This window comes from Phlebotomus papatasi, chromosome 2 (assembly GCF_024763615.1).
Source record: "Phlebotomus papatasi isolate M1 chromosome 2, Ppap_2.1, whole genome shotgun sequence".
In the NCBI taxonomy this organism is placed as follows: Eukaryota; Metazoa; Arthropoda; class Insecta; order Diptera; family Psychodidae; genus Phlebotomus; species Phlebotomus papatasi.
The window spans coordinates 25,557,768-25,572,166 of NC_077223.1; the positions used below are offsets into that span (position 1 = coordinate 25,557,768).

A 14,399-nucleotide genomic window follows, 5' to 3' on the forward strand; every position below is an offset into this window, starting at 1 on the left:
TCTGTGTAGGAGAAACTCTTCAATATGTATATAAATTTCTCTAGTGTGTAGAGGCCATAAGGAAATGAATTGAAATATAGGTTATATTTTTGGAACCATCAACAAACACAATTATTTAGTGAAATATTCAGCCAATCAGTCCGCCATAATTAATCAAGTCCTTGCAGTCCGCCACGCGTGAATTCAGTTGATAAAAATAAATACAGTCTAGAGCCTTTACCCTACAACATTTTAACCAAATTAGTCTTCCCTACCCATGAAATCCCGGGAGTCACTCAACCATTCTTGCCATTTTTTCAATTTCAGCTTAATTTTTGTAATAAAAATGTCCTGTATCCCTTCGGTAACCAAGTTACTTCGAATTTTTGGAACAGATATCATGGGGTCACTATCAGAGATACTTATAATACAGTTATCAACCTTCAGAATCAAAACCCCGGGTCTGGCCAGTAGCGTTTTCCACATGTACTTATGTTTAATCACTAAATTTTGTCGATTTTATGTACATCCTGCAGGGATTTTCTATCCAATACAGAAAATTTCTGACGCAGACGACGCAGATTCATTGCTGCAGTACTTCTGGACAATATCTCTTCTTTTAACTTCTTGTAACATGCCATTTTAACCTAAATTTTAAATTAACAAAAAAACATTTTATTTCTTATTATTTATCATTTTATTTATATGCATATATTGACCATTGAAAATTTTAAAAATGTGCAAATGTACTATTTGCTTATTAAATGATATAACTTCAAAATATAACCGGATTAAAAGAAGTTAGTTAATTATTTCATCTTTTTGAGATACTTTTCCAATTGACATTAACAAACTTTTGACGAATTAAAAATAATCAACTTTTGGCAAACAATTATTTTTCATATGAAATAAGATTAATTATTATTTATAAAATACATTAATAAGATCTACGGATTACAGGCAACCAATTTGCAAAAAGAAAATTTTTAAAAAGTAAAATTTTTCTATCTTTTTTCCCACCTAGTTTCTTCAACATACGAGACGTAACAAACTTATGACACCTACTGTATAATGGTGCTATTCCAATGAAAATGAACTTCTTTGTTTTAGCACTTTACTGTTCTCAAGTGTTACTATATAAATTGACTTTTATTTGTATTAGTTCCTCTCACGACTGTTTGATAGTTTTAGAACACGGTGAATACTGGAGATGACAGTCGAGACAGAAACCAACACAAAAAAGTCGATAATCCAGAGGAACTTTAGAACAGTAAAGTGCTAAAAAAAAGCAAGTTCATTTTTAATGGAATAGCATCATAATGTGCCTAAATGGAGGTCTGGGTAAAGCGGACCTTTAAGATACCGCCCCTACTACAATCTACTAATCTAATCAGTTCCTAAGCTTTTCCTGGTTGCTCAAAATAAGAATCTAGTTTTAAATACCTTAATCTAGCCTAATCATTTGTTTTTCAGTATCGTGTCTTATTTGCAATAAAGAAAACTACAGAATTTGTGAAGAAAAACAATTTATACATTTATAGTGTAATTAAATCTTTTTCTAAGATCCACATCTTGTAGCAGTTTTTATATCGCAATTTATGGCTCCTTTTTATTTACCTTTTTCACTTCCTTTACCCAGTACTTAGGCCTTAGGCCTGTTGTGACCGTAAACAAGAAATTTATGCCCAATGAAAGTGAAACAAAAAAATTATTAATAAAAAGTAATTTATTATTTACTACTACTTCCTTTTATTCACATGTTTTAGAATTTTTCTGTTGGTATCTTCATGTTTTGTTTTATTTCTCAAATAATATATCTCCATTTAAGGAAGCATTTTAATAATAAAGGTAATAAGTGTAAGCAATATTAAATAACAGTTCCCTTCAGTTAATTATCTCTAGTAATTACTGACCGGATCAGTCAGTGGAACCCTCGCGCTCCTGGAAATACAATATTCGTGGTTTTGGGAAGCCATTGAATGTACTGGACATGCTGAGGGTATAGGCACCCATGTTAGGAAAGACAATAACATCACCGATGTCAAGATGTGGCAGATGAACATTTTCTGTCATCTTATCGAAGCCATTACAGGTAGGACCCAAGAGTGAGCACTGAACTAATGAATCGTTCGTTACTTTCTTGTCAGCAGTTCTCCTAGTCAGAGCATAACATGAGCTTAACGGAATACCGTATAGAAGAAAATTGAAGGTTCCATGAACACCATCGTTGATGAAATACTTCACATGATACGCATTCCCACTTGAATCCAAGAGTTGTTTCTTGGAATGAATAGTTGCTCCCAAAGTATAAGCAGAATACACAAAGAACCTTCCTGGTTCTGCGATAATCTTCACGTTATTGTAATCTCCAGGTGGAAAATAATCCTCAAGAGCAGTATTAATTACATTAGTAATCTCGTCAATCTCTCTACCAATATGCCCAGGAAATCCTCCTCCAATATCCAGCAAAGTCATGCGATGTCCAAGAGTTGTACCGTAGTCAAACAAAGTCCGAGCTGCAGCAATGGCTTTCCGAAATGATGGTGGGTCTTCGCAACCACTACCAACGTGGAAGCTGATACCAATAACGGATAAACCAAGATTCTTTGCTTGAGTGAGCAACAGACGACCTTCCAACTTTGGATCACATCCAAATTTATCACCTATAGGAGCATAGGCTTTCTCTGCGTCACAGCGAATGCGAAGGACAAGGCTGCAAGTGTGATTTTTTTTAAATAGAATTAGTAAAGGTGACTAAAATATTACCATTAATATTTAATCTTTGTTTTAGATCAAATACTTGGTACGTCTATCTAACAGTAATTTAATTGAATCAAAAGAATAAATATGACAGATTTCCTTCTCATTAACTTGAGATTTTACAGTGTTCAGGTATATTATTAATATTAAAACTATTGATAAGACTAGGTTAGTTTAGTTGAAAGTGAAGATATAGCCGGTAGTGTACCTTAACCCTTTACGAACGAGAAGCTTTCCGCTGACCGAAATTCAATGAAATCAATTTTCCTTCGATATTTTAGCCTAAATAACAGATTTATAATTAGAAAAAAAATTTCCTATTCCTAGAAGTCCTGGAAAACTATGGGTCATATATGACCCAATTGTCCATAAAGGTAAAAACGCACAAAATTTTCCAGACGACTGTTTACTCGTTTGCTCTGTAACTTTTGAAAGATAAATAACTTACGAGTAAAAATTAAAACGATCAAAAATCAATTTTAAAAATCTCATTCAATTTTTGGTCTCAAAGAATCTTGAAGAGTGGTACACAAAAACAATAATTTTTATCATAAACATGTATTAATGTTTACTTCATTTTTTTTATTTTTATGATATTAATCGAAACAATTTCGAGTAGTGGTAACACAGAGATAAATGTCGCATGCCTCACAAATACAATTGGTCTTATAATGCTTTTTTCTAATAGCACCATGTGCACCTTCGCCTTTCCTCAGTTTTCTTCAAAACATGTTTCATGGTAATGGGTAGGTGCAATGTTATTGTCTCTGCGAATTTCAGAGGTAGTTGCACATTGCTGTGAATCCGGGAGTTCTTCCGGCGTTGATGCGTTCTCGATGAAGACATGAAAGGCCACTTCATCCACATCTTGTTCCAAGTATATTTTGTCGCTTTCGTTCAGGACAAAATTGTCGTCTGGGCATTACGTGGATGATTTCGTGGTCATTGATCTTGAAATTATTTTTTCCATTTTTAAAGTCATCTACAAGAGTAAAAAGTTATGAATTTACAACATTTACGTTGAAGTATTTTATAAATTATCAAAATATTACCTGCTTCAGTCAGTATTTCACTGGGAAATCTCAGCTAAATAATATTATCACACAATATTACACGAATAATTGACTATTTTGCACACACATAAACAAAAACATGAAACGTTCTGACCTCAAAACTTGGAAAATCCATTCGGTATTTTTTTACCTTTATGGACGATTGGGTCATATATGACCCATGAAAATTATAAAGCTTTCCTGAAAATACCAATAAACTATAATTTTTACTTTGTTGAGAAATATTATGTATAGTTATTACAATTTCTAGTCCCAAGAGGTTTTTGCTTAAAAAAATTAGAAATATTAAAATTCAAGCACGAATGTGAAAATTTGAAAATTCCTCATTTTTGAGCTTAAATATTTTTTATATAGCAAGTAGATGGAGATTTGCAAAAAATATCCTACCCTAAAAATATCCTGCACCGAATTCGGTGTCAGTCCATTGGATGGTGAACTTCAGAGTGGAGATTTGTGAAATAAGTTCAAGTGCATTGCAGCAGCAGAATTTCCCACCTGTACGTGATTTTTCCTTCATATTCGAAACCTGATAAAGAGGACATCCATCCTCGAAACGTCGTGAAGAATTAAAGAGAAAAAGTCAAGAAAGGTCTATTTTCTTTCTAATGTTTGTTCCTAATCACAAAGTAGAAAGATGTAGGAATCTAGATCTAGGATATTTTTTGCAAATCTCCAGCTACTTGTTATATAAAAAATATTTAAGCTTAAAAATTAAGAACTCAAAGGTCTATTTTTTCGTTCACAATCTGCTACAACCTATTAGACCGAAAATTCCTCCAAAATTAGAAAAAAATTGTAAGGAAATACATTTATCGAGCTGTTTTCTAAAAGGTAATTTTGTGACCATTCTCAAAAATGCTGGGGCAAGGGCAAATAGTACCAGATATGGGATATTATCACATTTTGATTTGCTTTATTACTAGTTTTCGTAAATTAAAAAAAAATAGCTAGGTGACATATTTTCATAGGAAATTTATTCTTCTACACCTTTGCAAAACACCCTTTTTCTAACTGAACGATAAAAGCGATTTTCAAGCTATTTTAGAAAAAAACACACAAAAGACTGCTAATCGTTTGACCAATGCAAACAAAAAGCGGCGAGACGCGGAAATGATGTTTCTTCCCGCCGTGGGACATCAGAAATTGCTTCGGTCTTTGTTACTTTTCGCTCCATACCTTTTGTTACTTTTTACCCCAAGTGGTCATTTTTAATAAAAGGATTTCTGGAGAAAAGAATCTTTGTAAAATTCTAAAATAAATAGTGGTTTTATATTCAAAGAATCCAAATCATTTCGGAAATATTTACCAGGGCATCAATTTTGGAAAGTAAGTATCCAACATCGCTGGCAAAAGTGTGTCGACCTACAAGGAGACTATGTTGAGAAATAAAAAAGTAATGTTTTCCCTCCGAAGCCAGGGACTTCTAGAACTGCCCTCGTATCTAGGCGAATATGTTTTAACCACTGAACTATGGGGGCACTGGCTCTGACTTTCTTTGCCACTGATCTTAACTAATTGTCATGTGCTCTACTATTCATTTTGGCTTCCTACGAGTCTAAGAAAAGGTACCTAGGGTAAGTGTGCCAAATTTCGGCCAGCTTCTAATTTCGGCCACTTTGAGTGTAATTTCGGCCATGCAAATAAATTATTTAAAATTATGTATGTTATCTTCGAATAGTTAATGAATTCATTTTGCTTTCAAATATTTATTCATTTTAGGATGTATTAACACAAAGACAGTTAAATTTTAGGTATAATTTGAATTTAAATTGCGTTGTAAAAACTCAGTGTGGAAAGAGTCTTACAAAAAATATGACAGATCGATTGTGTCTCTAGCAGTCTTGTGATTTGTGGTGAAGTGCAGAAGGTTTTCCTTCGGTGTTTTTCATGAAAATTGATTAGCTTTCATTAAAGATTGTTTCTGTTTATGTTAATAGTGAATCAATCTTAAAATTTCGGATAAAATTTCCCAGCTGGATCCTGTATTTCGCGTAAAAAAGTATATACTTTGTGAGCGTCTCTACAGTGAGGTAGTGTTGCCTATTTCGGCCACACCTTTTGCTTTCCTAAATTTCTTATTCATTTTATGTTTCCTTTTTCAATTTCTGAATTCTACAATGTCCAGAGAAAAAAACTATCGCTTCTATGAAAAAGATGATGTGGAAAAGGCCTTGGAAGAGTTCAGGAAGTGCAAATTGCTACGGGAATCTGCGCGTAAATTTGAGATGCTACTCTTCAGGTGTTTAGGGCAAATTACACGGAAGATCTAAAGGCTTGTGGGTCATATAAACGTATTAAATTAAATATTAAACTTGTTCCGTTTGACGTTTTGAAATTTTCTATCCGTTGCGTCACAAAATGTGGTCAGAAGAAAGGTGGCCGAAATTTCACACAAAGTGGCCGAAATACTACCCAAAGCAATGTCCATATTTTTATTAATTTTTCAATATTTTAGGAAGTGATTTAAAGAAAACAAATATGATAAACTAGTCTTGAAGGTTCCACACAACCCTCCCGAAAAGGAAGTAACAAAAAATATCAATATGAATTAAAAATATTGCATTTAAAACTTAGGACTTCGGTGCTTACATGCAACTATGCCGAAATTTGGCACACTTACCCTATCATGCGTACAATTGAATCAGTTAAATTAATTAAATTAAACAAAAAACGGTTAATATATTTTGTCCCTATCATCCTTATAGTTTATAGTAGATAAAATTCTATCAAATAGAACAGGGGTGTGCAAGAACCGTTGAATTCGAATAAACGTCAAAATAGGTTTGTTCAAGTAGCGTTTTGACTGACGTATAAGTTTTATTTGACGTTTGTTCGGTTTCAAACGGTTCTTGCACACCTCTGAAATAGAACAATAGGAAGATACGGCGCATTTTACAATTTGCTGTCTTATATTACACTTTTTCCGTTCGAATATTAAAGATACAAAGAAAGATAATAAAAAGCAAAACTTACAGTGCTTCTGGACAAATAAATTGAATCTTCTTGAGTTCTTCTGTTGAATCGAATGTCATGACATTTATTTTATTGGCAATGGAATAGCGAATGTGGGAGATGGCTTTGTAGGGATGAGCATAAATTATTCTATCAGGAGTGACCCCGTGCTTGAGAACAGCATTGATCTCAGTCCGTGAGGAACAGTCGAAGCCCATGTCTAATTTTGCCATCACTCTAATCACATTCTCATCACTGTTACACTTAACAGCATAAAAAGGCTTGACACGTGGCATCTTCTGACACCAGATGTCATACTTCTTGGCAACTTCCGACAAATTACAGAGATAGAGCGCCTCATCCCGATCAGCATCCATCTCCTCATAAATCTTCTGCCGAAAAATAGCATCTACATCGAATTTACCATCAAATAGAGTGATTTTATTCTCCACATTGAGTTTCATCTTCGTTTCGCTTTTTTGATGTTCTCTTCTTTGATATCTCAGAAAAAACTTCAGTGAATACCCTTTCACAAACAAAAATGAAATTAGAGAAAATTAAATATTATTTTTCTCTTAAAAGCATCTTCTCTTAGAACGTACCTTTTTTTTAAATCAAACTTTTAATATTATTGGTAGAAATGAGAACAGTTTTCCAGATTTTTTTTCTCAAAAATATCAGTAGGGGGAGGTGGGGCTACTTTGAGCTGTGGGGCTAGATTGTTATACGACTTTTTTGACTATTTCTAAATAAAGCTGGTCTTTCCAATTATTTTATTTAAATTCACAACTATTTTGTCTATCTAAATTACATCATGTTAAAGCCCAGTTTCCATTAGAAGTATGCGAAAAAATCGTATAACAATCTAGCCCCACAGCTCAAAGTAGCCCCACCTCCCCCTACACAAGTAATTACAGCAGAACGTTTTCTTACCAAAGCAAGACACATACTGAAATTATTTAATTGTATTTGCTTATTTAAACTCTTTAAATTTTATTAGCAAAAGAAAAGAAATTAATATTCTGCGTTTTACCTCCTTTTTTTGTTTACTTCATTGCTCGCAAACTTAAAGACAGAGTAACATATTTTTTAATCAGTTAGTTTATTTAATTTCTGTACTTAACCGTTAGTGAGTATAAAATTTTAGAAGTGTATCTACGAGTGAGCATATATGAAAAAATATTAAATTGTGAAGGAACAAAGTTGTGACAAAACTGAATAAAGTTTTGAACATTGATTCAAAGATATCCCCTTAAAATTTATCTTCAAACTGAGGAAAAATGTTATATACCTCGAAAATGTATACTAGATTTTTTTTGTATATAGAAACTGGGGCAGTTGTAAACACAATGAATTTTTAACAGATTACATAGCCCAAGCTTTGCCCTTCGGTATAAGCTATAGGGGGAGCCTTTGATGTTTCGCACACAAAAATGATGATCATCAGTGATTTTTTCTGACTACCATGCAAACCGTATGGATTCTCCAACTATGCCAAAAAAAATGTCTTACTTATAAGGTTCATAATCCCACCCCACAAAATCCCAGGAAATATTTAGATTTTCCTCCAGAGGAAAATGAAAATTTAATGGCGATTTGTGCGATAGATCAATCAAGTTTCCATATTCGCACACGATTCACGCCATCATTGAACACCCCATTTTCACCGTAAATTTTGCAACGGACACTAAAAGTTGCACATCATTGTTTAAAGGGAACTCTAATCTACTTTATTAAACCGTTTGTACAAGGAATAAAACATTTTAATATCACTTTTTTGGAACTTTTCTGAGAGATGATTTATTGACAATAAAAACCATTTTTTTTTGCTTGATTCTATGAGAATTTCACTCCGGAAACGGTTAAATCTGATGAATACTTTCTTGAAAAGTCCAAATATCACCAAATTTACACTAATCAATAAGTTTTTAAAGCTAAAAATTGACTAAAACTCTTCAAGCGAGAAGACCGCACAAGATTCCAACATAACCTTCACGGAACTGGATATGCACAAAAACGTTTGAGTGCGCATCATTGAAGATTTCTCTGTTCCTGCAGCTGCAGGAATCGGGATTTAGCACAGATATTGAGCTTCAGCAGGTAAAAAGGCTAAAATGTTCACAAAACAGCTTCTCACGGACAATTTTTTTCTTTGACATAAAAAACAACACAAAAGTGAGGTTATGTCAAAGATTGTCAAAAACCAGTTGTATGAGCTTATTGTAGATGTGATTCTTTCATTGCACATTCAGTTTGTGCAAGCTTGAAAAATATTTTTATATCAAAGAAATGCAAAATTGCTTAAAAATTACTCAACTGCGGTCCATTTGAGTCAAATTATCCTTCTTGTTTATCAACTTTAAGATTTTTAAGTTTTACTTTTTAGTGGTGGATAAGTCGCTAGATTGCAATAGATGTGAATATGAAGGATCGCATCTAAAATGAAGTTTCTTGGTAAATGTGCGACAAGCCATGTCTTCTATGTGCGATCGATGAATGTGAGTCAAGTTTGTGAATTTTCTTCCACCCACAAAAAGTGCCTCTTCAGCCTAAAAGATTTTCACATAAATCTGAACCCTAATAACCCTTCTACCCTCCGTGATAGTAGTTTTTCAGAAAAGTGATATTAATTGTGCGCAATCGTCTGAAGTATTGCACAGCAAAATTACAGTTTTGGACCTGTTTTTATTTTTTGCTTCCTGAAACTAGGAAAAAAGGATTAGACTCTCAATTTTTTCAGGAAAGATGGGATTTAAGGCTAGCTATTACAATATATAGCCATATGTGAGATTCATAAAGGAATATGGGAGAAATATGAAGTGATTGAAGGTAACGTATGTGCGAACGATCAAAGCCTTCCCCTGCAATGAATTAAAGTTTCAAAAAATATTTTTCATTTTTTTTAATATTATGTAGACTTCATTTTTAAAGCATTATTCTTGGGAAAAATCTTATCGTGCACACGCTTTAGGTGTTCCATTCATCCTAAATATACACTGCCTCTGCCCAACAGCTCCGGGAGCATGGAAGAAGCATCCATACTGGGGGGAAGGCGCTCCTATGGGCAGTCTACAAACGGACTTAGCAGTTTCTTCCAATACGGGATCAACAATATAGCATGATTACATTGTAACAAAAACAATATATCCCGATATGATTAATAATAAAATAATAATAATACATATTACATATTATTAATGATAATTAATAATAATTTGTAGGCCTTTTATTTGTAAATTAGGCTTAAGAGCCTCTCTATACAGGCAAGGTAGAATGTTATTTTTGCAACGGTTAGAGATTTTTTACAAATTTTGAATTATTTGCTGAGAAAGCACGCTGGTCAACAGCTTTTAGGGGCAGAGAGGTGAGATGTTCATTAGAGAGAATATTTCTCGAAGCATCCAAGGAATCCAAGACTGATAATCTGAGCGAAAGAGCTAGCACGCATAACTGACGGGTGCTAGAGCGAGTTGACTTCTTGACGAACCAGAGCAGATGTAATTGTGTTATAGAGTTGAAGAGAGTTCCCGTTATCCGGGATTAAGCGAAGAGAAGTACACTGATGTGGAATAAGCCATCCAATCCAGAATGATGCACGGAGTCATCAGTGTATGAACGGCCGGTGGCAGTGCTGAAAGTGATAAGCTGGTTCAGGACAGGGCGCCTGAAACTATGTGTCCAGCCTATCAAATTTTTATTACGTAATATTATTACGAGCGCTCCGCGAATTCTCCTATGCCATTGTTTTTGAATATGTTTTAGAGGTTGTACATGTGGACATTTCGTTAGTAAACGCAAATGACCCCCATTCCAGTTCCCATTCATTCACCCCAACGGTTTTTCAAGTTCAAATGTTAAGTATTTCTTGGTTCTAAGGGGTTAGTCTCATAACACATTGTCATCAAAATTCTATGCACTTCAAAAATATTAAATTTATCAACAAGATTTAATCAAAAGCATTCTTCATAGCTCACTCTTTGTCAAAGGGGTGACTCTTTGAAATGAGCTTCCCAGAGAGAAAAGGCAACGGCTCATTCAGTCCTTTCTGTCGTCTTGAACTCTTTTTTATGACTTGTCTTGCGTAATTGTATTTTTATCTTTTAATTCTCTGTTTAACTTGTAACTTTCCAAACTTGGTTGGCTCAAACGGCTTATACAACCTGCGAAAGAGCTTTTCCGCCGTTTTGCTCTGGAGGTTGGTCACCAACGCTAAGACGACGGTGGACGCTAACTGCTTCCTCAATTGATTAAACAGTCTCTGTACTTTCAAGGGATTTAATCTCAATAGGACATAGCACGCATTTTTATTCTAAATAAATAAATAATAAAAAAATAATAATAAAATAACTTAAGATTAGTTAAGGATCTCAAAACAACTCTAACTGTGTTATCACACTTGCACATTAAAATTTTAACATGATTCACATTAATTGTCGCTGGTGAGAGTCCAAATGTGTAATTTAGGTGTTTGAATCATTTTATATTCAAAATTTGATTTATTTGTTGATAAAAATGTGGACTGGGCCCGCAAAATTTGATATAAATTGATTTATAGCATTAATGCGAAAAATTAATGTGATTTTCTCTTTAATTTTTTAATGTGAAAAATATTTATGCTTTAGGTAAATTTAAACTTATTTTTGCAGGCCAAGTCCACTTCTTTATCAATAAATAGAAAAACCCCAAATATTAAGTGATTCAAAGACACAAATAACATATTTGTACGCTCACAAGCGACAATTAATGTAAATCACATTAAAATTTTAATGTGCAAGTGTGATAACGCTGTAAGACAAATCGTTCTTATTTTACTTTCTTAAGCTTCTCTTCTTGTTTTATTTATTGATTAAACTACTCTAACGACTCTCTCTGCTCTGAAAAAAATGTTTTGTCAAATTAACAAGACAAGTTTGTAAAAAGGATATTCTTCCATACAGAATATGGAAAAGTTTTGTCAAATCGGCGGCCAACTTGATCTTGATAAAAGTTTGTCAAAAGGGTGTTTTTCCATATAAAATTGAAGAAAAAGTTTTGTCAAATTGATAAATAACATCCTTTTGACAAAATTTCAACAAAATCCATTTGTTAGTTTAACACGACATTTTTTTCAGAGTGGATACAATCATCCTGTCATTCTTCACTAAATATTTACTAAACTACTGTTAATATAATTTTGTTTTATGAAATTTTATTTGCATTATATACATATGTATATATTTTTTTTTGCCTCCTCTCCCTGATTCCCTGACTGAACTCAGTGGCAACAATACGTGCTCTTTGAGCCCGTTGCCTCTTTGACTCAGCTCTGTTCCTTTGTGGATGTGTCCGTCCTCCATGCACCCTCCTCGTGCCAAATGATAGCCTCATGGTACTGGTTTTTCATTTTTTTTTTTATTTAATAAATTATTTACTAATTGCATAATTGTACTGCAAATTACTCGATTGTATGAGTAGCATATATGGCCTATTGTACCAGGGTTTCTGCCGTTTACCTGGGGAGGCCGGTAATGGCAAGGCGGCGGCAGACGCAAAGGTTACAGAGTGGGAATAAAATTTATCTATCTATCTAATATATTTTTCACATAAATCACTGATCTTATTGACGAACTGAACTAAATTTTCAAATACAAGTATTTTTGGGATAATATTCTATGCCGGATAAATTTCTTAATAAATCGGTAGACCCTTAAAAAGAATACTACAATACAATAAAAACAATAATGTTGGCAGAAAATCCAACAGAAGAACTGAGTCTCATAACAAGCCCCATCTCCAGTCGTACCCTAATAATTTTCACTTTGTCAGTTACAAAGCCCGTAGAATCAGATGCAGTGAAGCTCATGGGATGCAATTCAAACATCTTTAATGCCAAGAAAATTCTTGATAGTCTAAAATGGATTCTGACTCAGGACAATTGCATTATACTGCGAGTACTCTACCAGTGTTACCAATTGATCTATTGAGTGCCCATTGAAAACCAATCACAACGAAGAATTCGCTAACCGCTCGAAATCATGTGAAACTGTAAACATGTTCAAATTGTTTAGTCACTTTTTTTTTATAAATTTAAAGATTTATGGAACAATAATGTTAAAATGCTTTCAACTACGCCGTCTTCATTATGCCACCTGTTTGACTGATTTTTGTTAGAAAAAAACCATATAGATTAACTCTATTAAAGTACTAAAAACTTTACGCACAAATTATAATTCAAGAATATTGCACCTGTTCAAATTAATTGGTATGTTTATAAGACATGGTGATTCCTGTTCATTAAAGCATAGTATTTAGTTTCTCACATAGGCCATTAATTTTTTAAGTAGATTTTCTTTTACTTTTATCATCTATCTATCCTGTTACTCATCAAATTTATTAATTACCCTTTGAAAGATAATAAGAAAATATACTTTATTGTTGCCATACATCTAAATCCTTCTTGTGAATTTATATAATTAAATTGGAAAATGTGAAAAATTTCACGGAAAGTAATGAAATGGGGATGTTAGGGAAGACTTTGAGGTTTCGCACAGAAAAATGACGTCCAAGTTATGTTATTTTTTCTAACTAATAGTCAAACCGAAACGATTCCCCAAGCATGCCAAAAAATCTCTCACTTATTAAGTTCATAATCCCACCTCTCAAAATGTCCCATGAAATCCTCAGATTTTCCTCTAGAGGAAAATAAAAATTTAGTGCTAATTTAGGCGAGGCGAAAGCTCAATCAAGTTTTCGCCTTAGTTTACGATTCACATCATCATTGAACAGCCCTTTTTTACCAGTTGTAAGCTGTGAGAGCTTATTGTAGATGTGATTCATTCATTGCACATCCAATTTGTGCAACGAAATAATCATATCATAATGCAATCAATATTTTGTTTCGAAATATGCATTCAGAAAAAAGCCCTAAAGAAAAGTTTCTATTTCACAATTTTCTTTCATTGTTTTTTTTGGTTTAACTATGAAATATACGTATGAAAATTGTTTTTTTTTTAGAGTCTTTTTTCAGACGAGAATTACGGGCTGTAAATTTCCCGCCAATCAGGGAGAACTTCGAGGGTGAGTCGCTTTAGTAAACTACTCATAAAAAGATATGGAAAAGCCTTCCTAATAATCTCGAACTCACGAGATAGAGCAGCTCTTCGTGAATTGGTTTTTCGCATGATCTTTTGATCTTTATTTACTAAATGATCGCCTGGGCCACCTCTAAAACATATTTAAAAATAAAAGAAACCGTAAAAACCATTTTCGAGAAAAACCAAAAACATGGTTTAGGAAGAGATGGAGGGGATTCAGGAGGAAATAAAAATCATAATAATATTCCATGGGTCTGATTCTCCGAAGATCAGAAATTCGTATCTCTTACCGTTTCGTCTCTAGATGGGTAACAAGTTTACGGACGGAAAATAAGAATATTTAAAACAGATTGGTCATTTGCGGGTACTTAACCTGTGGAGAATTACCTATAAATATATTGTGGTGTTATAAATCTGTCAGGGACTGTGTGTTTCTTGGGCTTCCTTCTACCGTTTGTGATATTCACGTACCTGTGGTAAACAATAATTTCTCTGTGATAGGATTCTGTGATATCTAATACCCTCTTCTTCCTGCCCAGTTTACCTGGAAATATATATTCCT

The 14,399-nt window shown here is 33.5% G+C and overlaps 1 protein-coding gene across 1 annotated transcript; it reads right to left on the minus strand.

The window, feature by feature from the left end:
- Positions 1-311: 311 nt before the first annotated feature.
- On the minus strand, positions 312-7,269 carry LOC129803233 (ornithine decarboxylase 1-like). Its single transcript, XM_055849681.1, has 2 exons — positions 6,786-7,269; positions 312-2,692 (listed from the first exon to the last, which is right to left on the minus strand). Exons 1-2 carry the CDS (start codon positions 7,226-7,228, stop codon positions 1,897-1,899), a joined length of 1,239 nt encoding a protein of 412 aa, XP_055705656.1. The 5' UTR covers positions 7,229-7,269; the 3' UTR covers positions 312-1,896.
- Between the last annotated feature and the right edge of the window lie 7,130 nt (positions 7,270-14,399).